This window comes from Bombina bombina, chromosome 9 (genome assembly GCF_027579735.1).
Source record: "Bombina bombina isolate aBomBom1 chromosome 9, aBomBom1.pri, whole genome shotgun sequence".
Taxonomy (NCBI): Eukaryota; Metazoa; Chordata; class Amphibia; order Anura; family Bombinatoridae; genus Bombina; species Bombina bombina.
Genome location: NC_069507.1, coordinates 137,713,836 through 137,737,302, shown reverse-complemented (window position 1 = coordinate 137,737,302; position 23,467 = coordinate 137,713,836). Strand labels below are relative to the sequence as shown.

At 39.5% G+C, this 23,467-nt stretch overlaps 1 protein-coding gene across 7 annotated transcripts in view; it reads right to left on the bottom strand.

Annotated features, from left to right (window-relative positions):
* BLNK (B cell linker) overlaps window positions 1-23,467 on the bottom strand; it is a 793,385-nt gene that overhangs the window by 85,728 nt on the left and 684,190 nt on the right. For all 7 annotated transcript variants that reach the window (XM_053692400.1, XM_053692401.1, XM_053692403.1 and 4 more), the window contains one exon: window positions 1,025-1,111. In XM_053692400.1, the coding sequence (XP_053548375.1) occupies window positions 1,025-1,111 (87 nt within the window). The remainder of the gene's footprint in view (window positions 1-1,024; window positions 1,112-23,467) is intronic.

Here is a 23,467-nt window from a genome sequence, read left to right as displayed (position 1 = left end):
CTAACATTTTTATTTTATGATTCAGATTGAACAAATTTACTTCTATGATCAAATTTGCTTCATTCTGATGGTATCCTTGGTTAAAGAAGAAGCAGCAATGCTACTACTGTGAGCTGAACACATCAGGTGAGCCATTGACAAGAAGCAGAGGTGTGCAGCCACCAATCAGCAGCTTGCACCCAGTAGTGCATTGCTGCTCCTGAGCCTACCCAGGCATTATTTTCAATAAAGGACACCAAGAGAACGGAGCAAATTAAATAAAAGTACACAGAAAAGTTGTTTAAAATGACAAGCTCTATCTGAATAATGAAAAAGTAATTTTGACTTTAATGTCCCTTTAATATAACTGATCGTCATTTATGTGGCCTAACAGCTAGTACATCAAAAGAATTACATAAAAACCTACATCTACTCAACAAGCACCTCTTGATCTATGTATGACTCTACACCAAGCCAATACCATACCTCCATTTCACCAAGTTAAATTATGTGTGTTAAATACCACAACCATTGGGCATATTATGAGATTGTCAATGTTTGGAAGTTTTGCCCACTGTTCCTGCCCCAGCTTTCCCTTGCCTGTAAATGTCCCAGTTTCCAATGTAAAACCAGCAACTGCCCTGACATTCAATACTGCCAACGGAACACTCATGAGCCTGCCCCACCCACATAACACCAACAACCAATCACAAGTCTCCCTCACTCAGTTTAGGCCTCTCAGACCAAGAAGGCCTCTGGAAAATGTTGGGAGGCAAGGAAAATATTTTTAATAGATTATCCATGATATTATTATCAATGCCAATGTTCATGTGTCATGACCAATTGTGTAATTAACCATTTTAGTACATAGTTATCTATCACCCCTCTTTGTAGGGGTTAAACACAGGTTATAGGCTCAGTAATGTGAAAACCACACAATTTAACAAATTAGAAAGCCTCTATTAATGCTCCAGATTGAGTTCCACAAGTCCCCTATACTAGCCACATATAAGTCTTAGTTTGTTCCACCACAATTTCACCTTACCTGAATCATTTTTAGGAATACTAGGACGACTTGATGTATTTGCTGTCTTTGCTTGACCAGGCTTAATAGCTCGATTCACTAAAGGAGCTGTAAAAATAAAAAGTAGTTTATAATCATCCATGTTAATATATTTGTTCTACTTTATCTAGTGAAAAATAACATGGCCTGTTTTTTTTTTTTGAGTCGATAAACCATTTTAGGGACAGTCAACACCAGAATTTTTGTTGTTTAAAAAGAAAGGTAATCCCTATATTACCCATTCCCCAGTTTTGCATAACCAACACAGTAATAATAATACACGCTTTTCTTCTGTGATTACCTTGTATCTATGCCTCTGCAAACTTCCCCTTTTATCAGTTCTTTTGACATACTTGCATTTTAGCCAATTAGTGCAGACTCCTAGGTAACTTCACGTGCGTGAGCTCAAAGTTATCTATATGACACACAAACTAATGCCCTCTAGTGGTGAAAAACTGTAAAAATGCATTCAGATTAGAGGCGGCCTTCAAGGTCTAAGAAATTAGCATATGAGCCTACCTAGGTTTAGCTTTCAACTAAGAGAACAAAGCAAAATTGGTGATAAAAATAAATTGGAAAGATGTTTAAAATTACATGCCCTATCTGAATCATAAAAACAAAATTTATGCTTACCTGATAAATTTGTTTCTCTTGTGGTGTATCCAATCCACGGATTCATCCATTACTTGTGGGATATTCTCCTTCCCAACAGGAAGCTGCAAGAGGACACCCACAGCAGAGCTGTCTATATAGCTCCTCCCCTAACTTCCACCCCCAATCATTCGACCGAAGACAAGCAAGAAAAAAGGAGAAACTATAGGGTGCAGTGGTGACTGTAGTAAAAAATAAAAAACACCTGCCTAAAAAATGACAGGGCGGGCCGTGGACTGGATACACCACAAGAGAAATAAATTTATCAGGTAAGCATAAATTTTGTTTTCTCTTGTAAAGGTGTATCCAGTCCACGGATTCATCCATTACTTGTGGGATACCAATACCAAAGCTTTAGGACACGGATGAAGGGATGGACAAGGCAGGCCCTTAAACGGAAGGCACCACTGCCTGTAAGACCTTTCTCCCAAAAATAGCCTCCGAAGAAGCAAAAGTATTGAATTTGTAGAATTTAGAAAAGGTATGATGCGAAGACCAAGTCGCCGCCTTACAAATCTGTTCAACAGAGGCCTCATTTTTAAAAGCCCATGTGGAAGCTACCGCTCTAGTGGAATGAGTTGTAATTCTTTCAGGAGGCTGCTTTCCAATTTCTGCCTGAGAGTAAAAACAGTACAACGCCGGTACCGCTTAACAAATTTTTGATTGAAGGTAAAAAACTACACTAATTCACCACATCTCTCTTGATACTTCCTTTCCTGTCGAGAGCTGCAAGAGAATGACTGGGGGTGGAAGTTAGGGGAGGAGCTATATAGACAGCTCTGCTGTGGGTGTCCTCTTGCAGCTTCCTGTTGGGAAGGAGAATATCCCACAAGTAATGGATGAATCCGTGGACTGGATACACCTTTACAAGAGAAACTTTATTTTGGATTTGACTGTCCCTTTAACTATATTTTTTATTACACTTACATGTAAATGGATTTCTGAATGTAAAAACAGAAATAATAATTTAAATCTTTGTTCCAGCCTACATGAATTCTATACTGGCTATTCCCCTGCTTCTCTAAAGCTGTCCAGCTGTGAGCTTATCTAAAATAAAATCCATTAGTTCTACAAGGTTCTTTTTTACCTTGAGAGCTAAGGGGCATTCCCTATATTTCTGTATGTTGAAGGAACACACATATTACAATATAATGCTCAATAATAGAACTTAAAAAAAAAAACGGTATTAATAATACTAAGTAAAAATCTAAATATGCATTAAAAATCATATTAACATGAGTTAAAATTCATGCTAAAAATATGCAGCAAAAAGTTGGATTATGTAGTACAATTCTTATTTAAAGTAAACTGGAAAAAATAAATTTAAAGGGACATAAAACACAGATAAAGCATACAATTTTCCAATTTACTTCTATTATCAAATTTTCTTTGTTATCTTGTAATCCTTTGTTGAAAAGGTAAGCTCAGGAGTGTGCACGTGTCTGCAGTAGTATATGGCAGCAGTTTTGCAACAATTATTATTATCATCATCATTTATTTGTATAGCACCGCCAAATTCCGTAGCGCTGGATACAATGATAGGGGTATACAATGACACAATGTTAAATATTGGCAAGAGCACTAGATGGCAGCACTATTTCCTGTCATGTAGTGCTCCAGACATGTGAACGCTAACTATCTCTATACTCATCTTACTTGACCTCTCTGCTGCCTTTGACACTGTTGACCATCCCCTTCTCCTACGGACTATCAGCTCTCTTGGGGTCTGTGACACTGCCCTCTCCTGGATTCACTCTTATCTCTCTAACAGATCCTTCTCCGTCTCTTTTGCTGGTGACTTCTCCTCTCTTTTGCCTCTGTCTGTTGGAGTACCTCAAGGTTCTGTCCTGGGTCCTCTACTCTTCTCTATTTACACTTCTTCACTGGGTAAACTTATCAACAGCTATGGCTTCAACTACCAGCTCTATGCTGATGATGCCCAGGTCTACCTTTCCACCCCTGCACTCTCTCCTTCTGTCTATTCTCACATCAGCGACTGCTTATCTGGCATTTCCTCCTGGATGGCCTCTCACCACCTAAGAATAAACATGTCCAAGACCGAACTACTTCTAATTCTCCCTCTAACTCTACACCAGTTTCTATTTTTTTCTATCACTGTTGGTGGCACCACTATCTCCCCAAGTCTGCTGCCTCAGAGTCACGCTTGACTCAAATCTATCCTTCATTCACCACATCCGAATGCTCTCTTCATCCTGCCGCAACCACCTACACAATATCTCCAAAATTCGTCCTATCCACTCCCTGGTAATTTCCCGACTTGACTACTGTAACAACTTACTAACTGGCCTCCCTCTCTCCTGCCTCTCTCCCCTCCAATCCATCCTAAATGCATCTGCCAGGCTAATCCACCTCTCTCGACACTCTGTTTCTGCTGAACCTCTCTGTGAGTCCCTTCACTGGCTCCCCATTCACAACAGAGTTAAATTAAAAATTCTCACCCTGACCTACAAAGTCCTCACGAATGCTGCCCCTCCCTACCTGTCCTCACTTATCAACAAATATACTCCTGCCCACCCCCTAAGATCCAGCAATGACCTACTTCTTGCGTCCTCTACCATCACCTCCTCTCATGCTAGACTACAGGACTTCTCTCGTGCGGCACCAACCCTCTGGAACGCACTTCCTCGTGCTGTCAGACTTGCCCCTAACCTCTCCTCCTTTCCCTAAAGACCTTTCTGTTCAGGGAAGCTTATCACCCGACTTATTAACAAACTAACTTCACTTAACTAACAGTTGCCCTCTATCTCCTCACTAATATCATTCTCACCTTTGCAGTCCCCACCTCCTGTTTCCCATCCTCCTACCCATTTTGATTGTAAGTTCCCACGGGAATAGGGCCCTCAATTTCCCCTGTATTTGTCTGTAAAACTTTGTCTTTTATCATATTGTTTCTCCATTGTACTGTTATCCTTGTACCCATTGGCGCTTTATAAATAAAGAATAATAATAAATAACTATCTAGCTTTCTCTTCAACAAAGCATAACAAGAGAACAAAGCAAATTTGATAATAGAAGTACATTGGAAACTTTTTTATAAAATTGTATTCTCTTTCTGAATCATGAATGAACATTTTTGGGTTTCACATCCCTTTAATTTATACACTAACATTCATATTTATTGTATACTTTAATTTCTAAAGTTCCAATTACACTAAAATGAAACAAATTCAAATTGATTTATTATTGTAATATAAAGTAATTCTTTGCAGCCTATGCTAGTGGGCTGAACAGGTGTGTTCCCTAGGTGTGTGTGAAATTCTCATCCTATCCTCCATGCATTTCTTTTTTTGCCTTGTTAAATATAAGATGACAAGCTTGTCTCAAAATACACAATGCTAGAAGCAAATACAAACTGCATTGAGAAACATCAAAATTAGATTTGTATTTACGTAAAAAATGTTTTTATAAGGAGGAATGTGCTGTCTCTGTTCTATTTACTCAGCCCTTCAAGATGTTACATTCAGAGAGCTTCATGACTTTCTATAGATGGTAACTGACTACGTGCCAGGACATACTGATCAGGCGACTTGCGTTAAAGGGATAAAAAGGTCAAAACTAAAATGTTTATGGGTGCATTTAAAGTGGTATGAAACCCATTTTTTTTTCTTTCATGATTCAGATAGAGGATGCAATTTTATATAACTTTCTAATTTACTCCGATTATCGTTTTTCTAAATGTAGCCAACAATCAGCAAGCGCTACCCAAGCTCTGAACCAAAAATAGGCCAGCTCCTAAGCTTTACATTCCTGCTTTTTCAAATAAAGATACCAAGAGAAGAAATATTGATAATAGGGGTAAATTAGAAAGTTGCTTAAAGGGACACTGTACCCAAAAATTTTCTTTCGTGATTCAGATTAAGCATGACATTTTAAGCAACTTTCTAATTTACTCCTATTATCAAATTTTCTTCATTCTCTTGGTATCTTTATTTGAAATGCAAGAATGTAAGTTTAGATGCCGGCCCATTTTTGGTGAACAACCTGGGTTGTCCTTGCTGATTGGTGGATAAATTCATCCACCAATAAAAAAGTGCTGTCCAGAGTACTAAAACCAAAAAAAAGCTTAGATGCCTTCTTTTTCAAATAATGATAGCAAGAGAACGAAGAAAAATTTATAATAGGAGTAAATTAGAAAGTTGCTTAAAATTTCATGTTCTTTCTGAATTACAAAAGAAAAAATTTGGGTTCAGTGTCCCTTTAAAATTGCATGTTCTATCCAAATCACAAAGAAAAAAAAATGTGTTTCATATTCCTTTAACCCCTTAATGACCGGACCATTTTTCAATTTTCTTACCCTTAATGACAATGGCTATTTTTACATTTCTGCAGTGTTTGTGTTTAGCTGTAATTTCCCTCTTACTCATTTACTGTACCCACACATATTATATACCGTTTTTCTCACCATTAAATGGACTTTCTAAAGATACCATTATTTTCATCATGTCTTATAATTTACTAAAAAAAAAAAAAAAAATAATATGAGGAAAAAATGGAAAAAAACACACTTTTTCTAACTTTGACCCCCAAAATCTGTTACACATCTACAATCACCAAAAAACACCCATGCTAAATAGTTTCTAAATTTTGTCCTGAGTTTAGAAATACCCAATGTTTACACGTTCTTTGCTTTTTTTTGCAAGTTATGGGGCAATAAATACAAGTAGCACTTCGCTATTTCCAAACCACTTTTTTTCAAAATTAGCGCTAGTTACATTGGAACCCTGATATCTGTCAGGAATACCTGAATATCCCTTGACATGTATATATTTTTTTTTAGAAGACAACCCAAAGTATTGATCTAGGCCCATTTTGGTATATTTCATGCCACCATTTCACCGCCAAATGCGATAAAAAAAAAAAAAAGTTCACTTTTTCACAAAATTTGTCACAAACTTTAGGTTTCCCACTGAAATTATTTACAAACAGCTTCTGCAATTATGGCACAAATGGTTGTAAATGCTTTTGTGGGATCCCCTTTTTCAGAAATAGCAGAGTTATATGGCTTTGGGGTTGCTTTTTGGTAATTAGAAGGCCGCTAAATGCCGCTGCGCACCACACGTGTTTTATGCTCAGGAGTGAAGGGGTTAATTAGGGAGCTTGTAGGGAGCTTGTAGGGTTAATTTTAGCTTTAGTGTAGTGTAGTAGACAACCCCAAGTATTGATCTAGGCCCATTTTGGTATATTTTATGCCACCATTTCACCGCCAAATGCGAGCAAATAAAAAAAAAAACTTAACATTTTTCACAATTTTAGGTTTCTCACTGAAATTATTTACAAACAGCTTGTGCAATTATGGCAGACATTGTTGTAAAAGCTTCTCTGGGATCCCCTTTGTTCAGAAATAGCAGACTTATATGGCTTTGGCGTTGCTTTTTGGTAATTAGAAGGCCGCTAAATGCTGCTGCGCACCACACGTTAATTATGCCCAGCAGTGAAGGGGTTAAATTAGGTAGCTTGTAGGGAGCTTGCAGGGTTAATTTTAGAGATCAGCCTCCCACCTGACACATCCCACCCCCTGATCCCTCCCAAACAGCTCTCTTCCCTCCCCCACCCCACAATTGTTCCCGCCATCTTAAGTACTGGCAGAAAGTCTGCCAGTACTAAATAAAAGAGGTTTTTTTTTTTTTAAAATAAAAATAATAAAGTATTTTAGCTGTGATGGACCCCTGCCTTAGCCCCAACCTCCCTGATCCCCCCTCCAGCTCTCTAACCCTCTCCCCTACCTAATTACCGCCATCTTGGGTACTGGCAGCTGTCTGCCAGTACCCAGTTTGGCCCCAAAAACCCCCAAAAAGTATTTTTATTTTATTTTTTATTTAAAAAACTATTTCTGTAGTGTAGCAGCCCCCCACAATACCCCCACCATCTCCCAGATCCTTTTATATTTTTTTTTAAAAAAAATCCCTTTTTTTCCCCTTTCTGCCCTCATTCATTGGTGTCAGTGTGGCTAATGGGTGCACGTGCATGCGCGCCCCGTGCACACGCACATGCACGCTCACGTGCACACTCGCGCATCGTGCACGCGCATCGTGCACCCGGCGGACACTGGCACTATCGCTACCGGTGCAGAGAGGGCCACAGAGTGGCTCTCTCTGCATCGGAGGCTTGTAAAGTAGTATTGCAGGATGCCTCCATATCGAGGCATCACTGCAATACCCTCAGAGCTGCTGGAAGCATTTGTGATCGCTTCCAGCACTCTGTTTGACAACTGATGTACCAGGTACGTCCATTGTCATTAACTGCTTGTTAATGCATGATGTACCTGGTACGTCAGTTGTCATTAAGGGGTTAAATAGATACATTTTTGCAATATAATTCCATTAGCAAATTGACTTTGTTATTACTATTTTTCAGAGACATACGCACATATGCTGTAAGGGCCTGTGCATCAGCATTCAAACACCACACCTCAGAGAGTCAGCAGTGGTTTGTAGGACACAAATTAAAGGATCACTCAATGCAGTAGTATTGTATAATTAACAAGTGCATAATAAAAAGACAATGCAACAACGCCTACTCTGAATTTCAAATAAGCAGTCAATTTTTTTCTGACAAATTAATTTTTTCTCCCATTTTCCGGCCGCCTGTAGCATGTGACAGGCATCAGCCAAGTATTCACAGACATAATAAAAGTCACTGCCAGCTCTCTGAGAAGGTATGGTGTTTGAATGCTGATGCACGGCCCTTACAGCATATGTGTGTATGCCCCTGAAAAACAGGAATAACTTTTACTAGAATTTTGCTAATGGAAATATACTGCAAAAATGTTCTTATTAAAAATTGAAATGCACCCATGAACATTTCCGTTTTATCCTTTCTATCCCTTTAAGGGCTCCATGTACTAAGCAGTCAGCGAGCTACCCGCAACAAATCTCGCGTCAAAACTCGCAAACTGATATGTACAAAGTCGTCAACTATGTTCAAACTCGCATCTTTAAAATTGTGAGCGTACTTATCCGCCAAACCTCGCTACCTCTCCATTTTTCACTGTAATTAGACACATTTGACCACCAACTCGCCAAAAACGAATGTACTAAAAAATCTATTTGTCCGCTCGCTACAATTTCCGCTCCCACCTCGTTATTTTTGCCTCGCCACCTTTTAGGTGGCGGGCAAGGTACAAAACAATAGGAAAGTCAATCTAGACGCCAGTCTAGACATATATAAAAGGCAGTAATATCAGCATTGTACAGCATAACTGGCGTCTAATTTGTCTCTCATTTCCATGTACATAAATTGCGCCAAATTTGTCGACTGTAATTAAAGAGTAATCTATATTTTAAATTTGTATTGTATAGTTGTCAATCTTTATAATTATTTTTATATTAATATTTATATATTATCAGATCCAGATGAAGCCATATCCAAATTGTAAATAAATATTACAAAAATAACGCTCTGTTATCACTCTTCAAAAAATTTAGAACAATAATAAAGTTGTTTAGATAAGTTGAACTTTTATAGGAGCAAAATTCTATTCCCGCGACTACTATGATGTTCGTGACACCTTGCATGTCACGTGTTAATAATTGGCCAGACAATTCAACTGAAAGTTAAAAGTACTTCAGCTTAGTCGCGGCGAGCGAGACGTCAAATTTATCAATAATCCGCCACTGCTCGCGGCGGGCTAGACTTGTCTATTTATTGGGGGATTATTAGTACATAGTGACAGCGGACACCATTTCGCCCGCGGCGAGTAACGGCGAGTTTATCCGCGTCTAAAATGACGGATGAATTGACGGCTTAGTACATGGAGCCCTAAGTCTGCATATGCGAGGGCCAAACATGACGATTTTCAATCCATACCGGTTCATTTTTGAGAACCAAGACCTATATCCTTAGTTAGAGACAGTTAAAGGGGATAGTCTAGTAAAAATTAAACTTTCATGATTCAGAAAGAGCATGTATTTTTAAGCAACTTTCTAATTTACTCCTATTATGGTATCTTTATTTGAAAAACAGGGATCTAAGCTTAGGAGACGACTCATTTTTGGTTCAGCACCCTGGGTAGTGCTTGCTGATTGGCGGCTACATTTAGACACCAATCAGCAAGTACTACCCAGGGTGCTGAACCATATATGGTCCGGCTCCTAAGCTTACATTTGTGCTTTTTCAAATAAAGAGAGAACAAAGAAAAAAATGATAATAGAAGTAAATTAGAAAGTTGATTAAAATTGCATGCTCTATCTGAATCATGAAAGAAAAAAAAAACCTGGGTTTCATATCCCACTAACCCCTTAATGACCGACGACGTGCAGGGTACGTCCTCAAATAAAAATACAGTTAACTGCGATCCTGATCGCTTCAAGCCGCTTTCCGGTTATTGCAGTGATGCCTCGATATCGAGGCATCCTGCAATAACAGTCCTTGGCCATCCGATGCAGAGAGAGCCACTCTGTGGCCCTCTCTGCACCGAACATCGATGGCCGGTATGGGAGGCGGGTGGCGGCCATTGATGGGCATTGTGATGTGGAGGGGGGCGGGATTGTGGGCGGGGGTAGCCGGGGGTGCGCACGGACGGACGCACGTGCGTGCACGGGGAGGGAGTGAAAAAGTGAAAACATTTTTATTTGATCGCATGTAACTATCACTAATTTTGAAAAAAAAAAGTGGTTTGGGAATAGCACAGTGCTATTTGTATTTATTGCCCTATAACTTGCAAAAAAAGCAAAGAACATGTAAACATTGGGTATTTCTAAACTCAGGACAAAATTTAGAAACTATTTAGCATGGGTGTTTTTTGGTGGTTGTAGATGTGTAACAGATTTTGGGGGTCAAAGTTAGAAAAAGTGTGTTTTTTCCATTTTATCCTCATATTTTTTAATTTTTTTATAGTAAATTATAAGATTTGATGAAAATAATGGTATCTTTAGAAAGTCCATTTAATGGTGAGAAAAACGGTATATAATATGTGTGGGTACAGTAAATGAGTAAGAGGAAAATTACAGCTAAACACAAACACTGCAAAAATGTAAAAATAGCCTTGGGTCCCAAACGGACAGAAAATGGAAAAGTGCTGTGGTCATTAAGGGGATAAGAATGCTTTGGAAAAGGAATCCTAATATAATAAAATATGTAGGGTGAAGTATTATTCTAGAACACAAAACATGGGGGGCTAACAACCGTGACCATAAAGGGAAATATCTAGGTGCAAGGTGGTACTGCCGGTAACCTCATCTTTTACTTCACTCTCCTTTATTTCTGTCTTCACAAAAAAACACTGAACATGCAAACAAGGGCCTACTTTGTAAATTAAAGGCAGCTGACACCTTTGACATCTGGGGGTGCTACAGTAATGTGGGTGCATTTCTCAAAGCTCAGTTCTGTATTCCTTTTCAGTAATTGGGGAGTTCTATTGTTTGGTTTTTAAAAAGTTGAATCGAATTTGACACTAAAATATGGGGGCAAGCAATACTTGTATGTGGGGAAAATGACATAAAAGCACCAGAGAATGTTATAGAAAGGTTAGAATGAAGGTGCTGATGTTAAGGAAAGAGGAACTTGCCTATAGCAGTATCTCTCAACTCCAGTCCTCAGGACCCTTAAAGGGATACTAAACCCATTTTATTTAATGATTCAGATAGAGCATGTTATTTTAAGCAACTTTACAATTTACTCCTACGATCATTTTTTCTTTGTTCTCTTGCTATCTTTTATTTAAAAAGCAGGAATTCAAAGTTTAGGAGCCAGCCCATTTTAGGTTTAGCACCCTGGATAGCGCTCGTTTATTGGTGGATACATTTAGCAAAGCAAAAAGCAAGCACAATCCAGGTTTTCAACCAAAAATGGGCCGGCTCTTAAAGGGACACTCATGTCAAAATTAAACTTTCATTATTCAGATAGAGCATGTAATTTTAAACAACTTTCCAATTTACTTCCATTTAAAAAAAAAAAAAAGTGTATATTCTTTTTATATTTAAACTTTTTGAGTCACCAGCTCCTGCTGAGCATGTGCAAGAATTCACAAAATAAGCGTATATGCATTTGTGATTGGATGATTGCTTTCACATGGTACGTGTATGCATTTGTGATTGGCTGATGGCTGTCACATGGTACAGGGGGAATGGAAATAGACATAACTTAAAATTGTCAGAAAAAAATCTTATATTCATTTGCAGTTCAGACTAAGTGCTATTGCATTGCCCTGTTATCTTGCATTTGTTGATCATGCAAATCTACTGTGTTGACTGGTTCTTTAAAGGGACACTGAACCCAAATTTTTCTTTAGTGATTCAGATAGAGCATGCAATTTTAAGCAACTTTCTAATTTACTTCTACTATCAATTTTTCTTCATTCTCTTGCTATCTATATTTGAAAAAGAAGGCATCTAAGCTTTTTTTTTAGTTCAGGACTCTGTATAGCCCTTTTTTTTTGGTGGATGAATTTATCCACCAATCAGCAAGGACAACCCAGGTTGTCCACCAAAAATGGGCCGGCATCTAAACTTACATTCTTGCATTTCAAATAAAGATACCAAGAGAATGAAAAAAAATTGATAGTAGGAGTAAATTAGAAAGTGGCTTAAAATGGCATGCTCTTTCTGAATCACCAAAGAAAAAATTTGGGTTCAGTGCCCTTTAAACTTTGCATTCCTGTTTTTTAAATAAAGATAGCAAGAGAACAAAGACAAATTGATAATAGGAGTAAATTAGAAAACATAATTTATGCTTACCTGATAAATTCCTTTCTTCTGTTGTGTGATCAGTCCACGGGTCATCATTACTTCTGGGATATAACTCCTCCCCAACAGGAAATGCAAGAGGATTCACCCAGCAGAGCTGCATATAGCTCCTCCCCTCTACGTCACTCCCAGTCATTCGACCAAGAATCAACGAGAAAGGAGAAACCAAGGGTGAAGTGGTGACTGGAGTATAATTTAAAAGATATTTACCTGCCTTAAAAAACAGGGCGGGCCGTGGACTGATCACACAACAGAAGAAAGGAATTTATCAGGTAAGCATAAATTATGTTTTCTTCTGTTATGTGTGATCAGTCCACGGGTCATCATTACTTCTGGGATACCAATACCAAAGCAAAAGTACACGGATGACGGGAGGGATAGGCAGGCTCATTATACAGAAGGAACCACTGCCTGAAGAACCTTTCTCCCAAAAATAGCCTCCGAAGAAGCAAAAGTGTCAAATTTGTAAAATTTGGAAAAAGTATGAAGTGAAGACCAAGTTGCAGCCTTGCAAATCTGTTCAACAGAGGCCTCATTCTTAAAGGCCCAAGTGGAAGCCACAGCTCTAGTAGAATGAGCTGTAATTCTTTCAGGAGGCTGATGTCCAGCAGTCTCATAGGCTAAACGAATTATGCTACGAAGCCAGAAGGAGAGAGAGGTAGCCGAAGCTTTTTGACCTCTCCTCTGACCAGAATAAATGACAAACAGGGAAGACGTTTGTCGAAAATCCTTAGTTGCCTGCAAGTAGAACTTGAGGGCACGAACTACATCCAGATTGTGTAGAAGACGTTCCTTCTTTGAAGAAGGATTCGGGCACAGGGAAGGCACCACGATCTCTTGATTGATGTTCCTGTTAGTGACTACCTTAGGTAAGAACCCAGGTTTTGTACGCAGAACTACCTTATCAGAATGAAAAATCAAATAAGGAGAATCACAATGTAAAGCTGATAACTCAGATACTCTCCGAGCCGAAGAAATAGCCATTAAAAATAACACTTTCCAAGATAACAACTTTATATCAATGGAATGAAGGGGTTCAAACGGAACTCCTTGTAGAACGTTAAGAACAAGGTTTAAACTCCATGGCGGAGCAACAGTTTTAAACACAGGCTTGATCCTAGCTAAAGCCTGACAAAAGGCCTGGACGTCTGGATTTTCTGACAGATGCCTGTGTAACAAGATGGACAGAGCTGAGATCTGTCCCTTTAATGAACTAGCCGATAAACCCTTTTCTAAACCTTCTTGTAGAAAGGACAATATCCTAGGAATCCTAACCTTACTCCAGGAGTAACCTTTGGATTCGCACCAGAATAGGTATTTACGCCATATCTTATGGTAAATCCTTCTGGTAACAGGCTTCCTAGCCTGTATCAGGGTATCAATAACCGACTCAGAAAAACCACGTTTTGATAAAATCAAGCGTTCAATTTCCAAACAGTCAGCTTCAGAGAAGTTAGATTTTGATGTTTGAATGGACCCTGTATCAGAAGGTCCTGTCTTAGAGGTAGAGACCAAGGCGGACAGGATGACATGTCCACTAGATCTGCATACCAAGTCCTGCGTGGCCATGCAGGCGCTATTAGAATCACTGATGCTCTCTCCTGCTTGATTTTGGCAATCAATCGAGGAAGCAGCGGGAAGGGTGGAAACACATAAGCCATCCCGAAGTTCCAAGGTGCTGTCAAAGCATCTATCAGAACCGCTCCCGGATCCCTGGATCTGGACCCGTAGCGAGGAAGTTTGGCGTTCTGGCGAGACGCCATGAGATCTATCTCTGGTTTGCCCCAACGTCGAAGTATTTGGGCAAAGACCTCCGGATGAAGTTCCCACTCCCCCGGATGAAAAGTCTGGCGACTCAAGAAATCCGCCTCCCAGTTCTCCACTCCCGGGATGTGGATTGCTGACAGGTGGCAAGAGTGAGACTCTGCCCAGCGAATTATCTTTGATACCTCCATCATTGCTAGGGAGCTTCTTGTCCCTCCTTGATGGTTGATGTAAGCTACAGTCGTGATGTTGTCCGACTGAAACCTGATGAACCCCCGAGTTTTTAACTGGGGCCAAGCCAGAAGGGCATTGAGAACTGCTCTCAATTCCAGAATGTTTATTGGCAGGAGACTTTCCTCCTGATTCCATTGTCCCTGAGCCTTCAGAGAATTCCAGACAGCGCCCCAACCTAGTAGGCTGGCGTCTGTTGTTACAATTGTCCAGTCCGGCCTGCTGAATGGCATCCCTCTGGACAGATGTGGCCGAGAAAGCCACCATAGAAGAGAGTTTCTGGTCTCTTGATCCAGGTTCAGAGTAGGGGACAAGTCTGAGTAATCCCCATTCCACTGACTCAGCATGCACAATTGCAGCGGTCTGAGATGTAGACGTGCAAAGGGTACTATGTCCATTGGTGCTACCATTAAGCCGATCACCTCCATGCATTGAGCTACTGACGGGAGTTGAATGGAATGAAGGACACGGCATGCATTTAGAAGCTTTGTTAATCTGTCTTCTGTCAGATAAATCTTCATTTCTACAGAATCTATAAGAGTCCCCAAGAATGGAACTCTTGTGAGAGGAAGGAGAGAACTCTTCTTTTCGTTCACTTTCCATCCATGCGACCTTAGAAATGCCAGAACTAACTCTGTATGAGACTTGGCAGTTTGAAAGCTTGAAGCTTGTATCAGAATGTCGTCTAGGTACGGAGCTACCGAAATTCCTCGCGGTCTTAGTACCGCCAGAAGGGCACCCAGAACCTTTGTGAAGATTCTTGGAGCCGTAGCCAATCCGAATGGAAGAGCTACAAACTGGTAATGCCTGTCTAAGAAGGCAAACCTTAGATACCGGTAATGATCTTTGTGAATCGGTATGTGAAGGTAAGCATCCTTTAAATCCACTGTGGTCATGTACTGACCCTTTTGGATCATGGGTAAGATTGTCCGAATAGTTTCCATTTTGAACGATGGAACTCTTAGGAATTTGTTTAGGATCTTTAAATCCAAGATTGGCCTGAAAGTTCCCTCTTTTTTGGGAACCACAAACAGGTTTGAGTAAAACCCTTGTCCTTGTTCCGACCGCGGAACCGGATGGATCACTCCCATTAATAACAGATCTTGTACACAGCGTAGAAACGCTTCTTTCTTTATCTGGTTTGTTGACAACCTTGACAGATGAAATCTCCCTCTTGGGGGAGAGAATTTGAAGTCTAGAAGGTATCCCTGAGATATGATCTCTAGCGCCCAGGGATCCTGAACATCTCTTGCCCAAGCCTGGGCGAAGAGAGAGAGTCTGCCCCCCACTAGATCCGGTCCCGGATCGGGGGCCCTCGATTCATGCTGTCTTTGGGGCAGCAGCAGGTTTCCTGGCCTGCTTGCCCTTGTTCCAGGACTGGTTAGGCTTCCAGCCTTGTCTGTAACGAGCAACAGCTCCTTCCTGTTTTGGTGCAGTGGAAGTTGGTGCTGCTCCTGCTTTGAAATTCCGAAAGGGACGAAAATTAGACTGTCTAGCCTTAGCTTTGGCTTTGTCTTGAGGCAGGGCGTGGCCCTTACCTCCTGTAATGTCAGCGATAATTTCTTTCAAACCGGGCCCAAATAAAGTTTGCCCCTTGAAAGGTATATTAAGTAATTTGGACTTAGAAGTTACATCAGCTGACCAGGATTTTAGCCACAGCGCCCTACGTGCCTGAATGGCGAATCCTGAGTTCTTAGCCGTAAGTTTGGTTAAATGTACTACGGCCTCCGAAATGAATGAATTAGCTAGTTTAAGGACTCTAAGCCTGTCCGTAATGTCGTCCAGCGTAGCTGAACTAAGGTTCTCTTCCAGAGACTCAATCCAAAATGCTGCCGCAGCCGTAATCGGCGCGATGCATGCAAGGGGTTGCAATATAAAACCTTGTTGAACAAACATTTTCTTAAGGTAACCCTCTAATTTTTTATCCATTGGATCTGAAAAAGCACAGCTATCCTCCACCGGGATAGTGGTACGCTTAGCTAAAGTAGAAACTGCTCCCTCCACCTTAGGGACCGTTTGCCATAAGTCCCGTGTGGTGGCGTCTATTGGAAACATCTTTCTAAATATTGGAGGGGGTGAGAACGGCACACCGGGTCTATCCCACTCCTTAGTAACAATTTCAGTTAGTCTCTTAGGTATAGGAAAAACGTCAGTACTCGCCGGTACCGCAAAGTATTTATCCAACCTACACAATTTCTCTGGTATTGCAACAGTGTTACAATCATTAAGAGCCGCTAAAACCTCCCCTAGTAATACACGGAGGTTCTCCAATTTAAATTTAAAATTTGAAATATCTGAATCCAATCTGTTTGGATCAGAACCGTCACCCACAGAATGAAGCTCTCCGTCCTCATGCTCTGCAAGCTGTGACGCAGTATCAGACATGGCCCTAGTATTATCAGCGCACTCTGTTCTCACCCCAGAGTGATCACGCTTGCCTCTTAGTTCTGGTAATTTAGCCAAAACTTCAGTCATAACAGTAGCCATATCTTGTAATGTTATCTGTAATGGCCGCCCAGATGTACTAGGCGCCACAATATCACGCACCTCCCGGGCGGGAGATGCAGGTACTGACACGTGAGGCGAGTTAGTCGGCATAACTCTCCCCTCGCTGTTTGGTGAAATTTGTTCAATTTGTACAGATTGGCTTTTATTTAAAGTAGCATCAATACAGTTAGTACATAAATTTCTATTGGGCTCCACCTTGGCATTGGAACAAATGACACAGGTATCTTCCTCTGAATCAGACATGTTTAACACACTAGCAATAAACTTGCAACTTGGTTACAATCTTATTTAACAAAAACGTACTGTGCCTCAAAGAAGCACTAAACGATTAAATGACAGTTGAAATAATGAACTGAAAAACAGTTATAGCATCAATCCTTGAAAATAACACAACTTTTAGCAAAGGTTTGTTCCCATTAGTAAAGTAACAATAATTAAATTTGAAACATAAAAATTACAGAGCAACGTTTTTAATCACAGTCAATATATAAGTCTCACAGCTCTGCTGAGAGAATCTACCTCCCTCCAAAGAAGTTTGAAGACCCCTGAGTTCTGTTAGAGTGAACCGGATCATGCAGGAAATACAAGAGTAACTGACTGGAAATTTTTGATGCGTAGCAAAGAGCGCCAAAAACGGCCCCTCCCCCTCACACACAGCAGAGAGAGAGAAACGAAACTGTCACAATTAAAACAAGCAAACTGCCAAGTGGAAAAATAATGCCCAAACATTTATTCACTCAGTACCTCAGAAAATGCAAACGATTCTACATTCCAGCAAAAACGTTTAACATAATAAATACCTATTAAAAGGTTTAATGTACTTTTAACAGAGTAATTCCAGTGAAATACCATCCCCAGAATACTGAAGTGTAGAGTATACATACATGTCATTATAACGGTATGGCAGGATTTTCTCATCAATTCCATTCAGAAAATAAAAACTGCTACATACCTCAATGCAGATTCATCTGCCCGCTGTCCCCTGATCTGAAGCTTTTACCTCCCTCAGATGGCCGAGAAACAGCAATATGATCTTAACTACTCCGGTTAAAATCATAGTAAAAAAACTCTGGTAGATTCTTCTTCAAACTCTGCCAGAGAGGTAATAACACGCTCCGGTGCTATTGTAAAATAACAAACTTTTGATTGAAGTTATAAAAACTAAGTATAATCACCATAGTCCTCTCACACATCCTATCTAGTCGTTGGGTGCAAGAGAATGACTGGGAGTGACGTAGAGGGGAGGAGCTATATGCAGCTCTGCTGGGTGAATCCTCTTGCATTTCCTGTTGGGGAGGAGTTATATCCCAGAAGTAATGATGACCCGTGGACTGATCACACATAACAGAAGAAAGTTACTTAAAATCGCATGCTCTATCTGAATCATTAAAGAACAAATTTGGGTTGAGTGTCCCTTTAACAGGCCATTATTCATTATATCTTAACTAGAGCACAGGTGAAATAATCACATGAAGGGTGAGAGCAGGTTAGTAACCATGGTTACTGATCAGCTGATTATTTCACCTGTGCTCTAGTTAAGATATAATAAGGTTACCGTAACAATAGAGCCTTTTACTTTTCATATCTGGGTCTCATGTATTGAATAGGGACCGTCTATACGGCACCAATTTGAGCTATCACACTTATTTGCAACTGTGGTACGCATAGATTACAAACCGTATGATAACAACTACCTATATAGCCTGGGTTGTGCCAGACTTTATTTAACCGCTAATCTAGTGTTTTGAATGTATGTGTGTAACACCACTGCTACCTTACGGTGAACTGAAGGATATTAATTATTCATAGAATCTGGGTTGTGCCAGACTTAACGTATATTACTAACTTAAATGTTTGTATGAGTGGGTGCAAAACGAACATATAGTATAGAATCTGGGTTGTGCCAGACTTAACGCTAATTACTAACGTAGTTCATGCAGGAGTGTGTGCTAAACGAACATATAGATCAATGAATGGGAATCATATGAGTTTATAAGTACAACATCAGCTGTGCTATACAGCACCAAAATTTGAACACTCACTTGCAACTTTGTTGCGATTATATTACAAACTGAATGATAATTAGTACAGATACAGTCTGGGTTGTGCCAGATATTATTCAATTGCAAATCCAGTTCTCTGAATGAATGAATCTGGGCTGTACCAGACGTAACGTATATCACTAACTTAAATGTTTGTATGAGTGGGTGCAAAACGAACATATAGTATAGAATCTGGGTTGTGCCAGACTTAGCGCTAATTACCAACTTAGTTCATGCAGGAGTGTGTGCTAAACGAACATATAGATCAATGAATGTGAACCATATGAGTTTATAAGTACAACATCAGCTGTGCTATACAGCACCAAAATTTGAACACTCACTTGCAACTTTGTTGCGACCATATTACAAACTGAATGATAATTAGTACAGATACAGTCTGGGTTGTGCCAGATCTTATTCAATTGCAAATCCAGTTCTCTGAATGAATGTAGGCCACTCTGCTACCACTAATCTATAAACCGAATGACATTAAAGGGACACTGTACCCAAATTTTTTCTTTTGTAATTCAGAAAGAGCATGCAATTTTAAGCAACTTTCTAATTTACTCCTATTATCAATTTTTCTTCGTTCTCTTGCTATCATTATTTGAAAAAGAAGGCATCTAAGCTTTTTTTGGTTTCAGTACTCTGGACAGCAATTTTTTATTGGTGGATGAATTTATCCACCAATCAGAAAGGACAACCCAGATTGTTCACCAAAAATGGGCCGGCATCTAAGCTTACATTCTTGCATTTCAAATAAAGATACCAAGAGAATGAAGAAAATGTGATAATAGGAGTAAATTAGAAAGTTGCTTAAAATTTCATTCTCAATCTGAATCACAAAAGAAATTTTTTGGGTACAGTGTCCCTTTAATTAATTAATGATCTACTCAATCTGGGTTATGCCAGACTTAACTGAATTGTTAACTAAGTTTCTAAGAATGTGTGTATGCTATAACATATGCTAAGACCTATGAATAGGAGTAATTTTACTTTATGATTGCAGCACCCGCTGTGCTATACGGTGCCAAACCTGAGCCATTATATTCATTGGCAAGTTCATTTTATGAATTTAATGATAATAATTGTATATATAGCCTGGGTTGTGCCAGACTTTATTTAACTACTAATCCAGTGTAATACGCTGTTGCTACCAAACTATAAATTGAACAATATCAATTATTTACCAATCATTTGGTTTGTGCTAGATCTAACTTAATCACTAACCTAGTTTCTTAAGGAGTGTGTGCCAATGAAAAGTGACCAATATATATGAGCTATATCATTTTTTAACCACAGCATCTGCTATATCTGCTAATACTTAGTAATATTAATTACTGAATCTGGGTAGTGCCAGACCGAACCTTATTACCAAAATAATTTTTGAAATAACTGTATGCTTGATAATCCGTATGATTCACGGATAGAAGTAGAATCACTCAATATTTTCAAAACTATAGAATTGAGTATATCTGTGGTCTTGGCTGCACCGGACCGAGCCTATCCTAATAAAGAGATTATTCTAACCTGGATGAATGTGCACCGAATAAACTATGAACCTATGTCAAGTCTTTAGATAACTACAGCACATGTTCTTCCTGAGAAATAAGTAACAGTAATTATACAATCTTAGTAATATTGTACTACAGTATGCTGCTCGTATAATTTATGAATACAAACGTGCTCAATTTATGACTGAGGGGTATTGGTTCAACTTCTTGAGCAAACTGGCACCAGCAATGCACACATTTCCATTCATACAAAATAATTGGCTAAATCTTTAATCCGGGTTGTGGCAGACTTGGTTTTTCCAAGAATATTTAATTCACTGTTATCCACATTCTTTGATCATTATCATTAATGTGAAGCACTTATAACACTCATATCATCTATTTAACCCTTGACTCAACGGTGATAGGTGAATCATATTGGAGCTGACATCAGACCACCCAGATAGGAACTTATATATTAGCTCTACACCATAGGTTATACTAATTTTGGTAATCACTACCTAATTAATTTAATCTATTTGATTATTTAGATCACTAACTACGGTGAACATATAGAGGCCGAACTACTATATTTAGTGATCTAACTTACAATTTATTACACTGATTTCGGTACTGGAGTGTATTTTAATTGTGTGTGGATCAACCAAACAAATTTGTTTTTTTAACTTTATAATTAATAAAGGTTATATTTTAATATCCTGTTGGGAAATTCCGTTCCTTAGTTAAGGCCCAGAGTGCTGCAAGTGCATTCTTTGGGAAGCCCGATATCCTTTATATCATTCTTCCTTTGTGTCTATAAGATATAATAAATATCTGGCCTGTTAAGGGTCCTGAGTTGAGAAAAACTGGCCTATACAGGTGAAACTCAAAAAATTTGAATATCGTGCAAAAGTTTATTTTTTTCACTAATGCAACTTAAAAGTTGAAACTAATATATGCGATAGACTCATTACATGCAAAGCAAGATAGTTCAAGCCGTGATTTGTCATAATTGTAATGATTATGGCTTACAGCTCATGAAAACCCCAAATCCACAATCTCAGAAAATTAGAATATTACATGCAATCAATAAAACAAGGATTGTACATACCTGTAGAACAATATCAGACCTCTAAAAAGTATAAGCATGCATACTGTATGTACTCAGTACTTAGTTTGGACCCCTTTTGCAACAATCATTGCCTCAATGCGGCGTGACATGGAAGCTATCAGCCTGTGGCACTGCTGAGTTGTTATGGAAGACCAGGATGTCAATCATCTTTCTCTTGGCAATGACTCATAGATTCTCTATGGGGTTCAGGTCAGGCAAGTTTGCTGGTCAATTAAGCACAGTAACCCCACGGTCGTATAACCAGGTTTTGTTGCTTTTGGCAGTGTGGACAGGTGCCAAGTCCTGCTGGAAAATGAAGTCGGCATCCCCATAGAGCTCGCCTGCGGAAGGAAGCATGAAGTGCTCCAAAATCTCCTGGTAGACGGCTGCGTTGACCCTGGACTTAATGAAGCACAGTGGACCAACACCAGCAGATGACATGGCTCCCCAAATTAACACAAACTGTGGAAACTTAACACTGGACTTCAAGCATCTTGCAGTGTGTGCCTCTCCATTCTTCCTCCATACTCTGGGTCCTTGCATCAGAAAAGAGGACTTTGGACCACTGAGCAACAGACCAGGTCTGTTTTTCTTTAGCCCAGGTAAGACGCTTCTGACGTTGTTTGTTGTTCAGGAGTGGCTTGACAAGAGGAATACGACATTTGAAGCTCATGTCCAGGATCCGTCTGTGTGTGGTGGCTCTTGTGAAAGTCCCCAACACTTTTGAATGGCCTTTTTCTGACAATCCTCTCCAGGCTGCGGTCATCCCTGCTGCTTGTGCATCTTTTTATTCCACACTTTTCCTTTTATTAATTAATATTAATTTATTTATTAACTTTTCCTATTAATGTGCTTTGATACAGCACGTTGGGAACATCCAACTTCTTTTGCAATTACCTTTTGAGGCTTTCCCTCCTTATAGAGGGTGTCAATGATGGTTTTCTGCACAACTGTCTGGTCAGCAGTCTTTCTCATGATTGTGATTCCTACTGAATCAGACTGAGAGACCATTTAAAGGCTCAGGAAACCTTTGCAGGTGTTATGGCTTAATTAGCTGATTAGAGTGGGACACTTTGAGCCTAGAATATTGAACCTTTTCACAATATTCTAATTTTCTGAGATTGTGGATTTGGGGTTTTCATGAGCTGTAAGCCATAATCATCACAATGATAATTGTGTCTCTCTCATATATTAGTTTCACCTTTTTAAGTTGCATTAGTGAAATAAATAAACTTTTGCACGATATTCTAATTTTTCGAGTTTCACCTGTAGGCCTCATACGCAAATACAATTCTTTACATACATTCACACAGAAGATATTGTCTTGGGGGGATATAGATAATGAGATATTATGTAATGCAGTGCTCTTCTATCCCAAGCATCTTGGCGCCTATGGTGCATTAAAAATGTTGCTTTGTGCCTATATTACAGGGTCCCCTTCTCTCAATTACCCAATTACCGGGTTGACTGTTTTTATTTGTCCCCAGTCCACTCAGCCTGGAGGACTGGTGCCCTGAGACACGTGGGCTTTTTTGTTAGTTTGTTTTTTCAACTTAGTCCTCATAGTGAGTCTGTGGCTTGGGGACTGGGTGTTATTTGTGGTAGCCTACCCCTGATATACCATTATGTACATAGCGGCAGAAAAGACCTGAGCAGATAATTGTAGAATGGTGCGACAGTGAAAGTCTACAGCTTGTAGCCAGACTGTGACTCATTTAAACTCTGGGCACAGCTAATTAAGACTCCAGGACTCAATGACACCTACATGCATCAAAGTGTGTGTAGTTAAAGGGGCACTAACCCCAAATTTGTTCTTTAATGATTCAGATAGAGCATGCAATTTTAAGCAACTTTCTAATGCACTCCTCCTATTAATCTTTCTTTGTTCTCTTGCTATCTTTATTTAAAAAGCAGAAATTTAA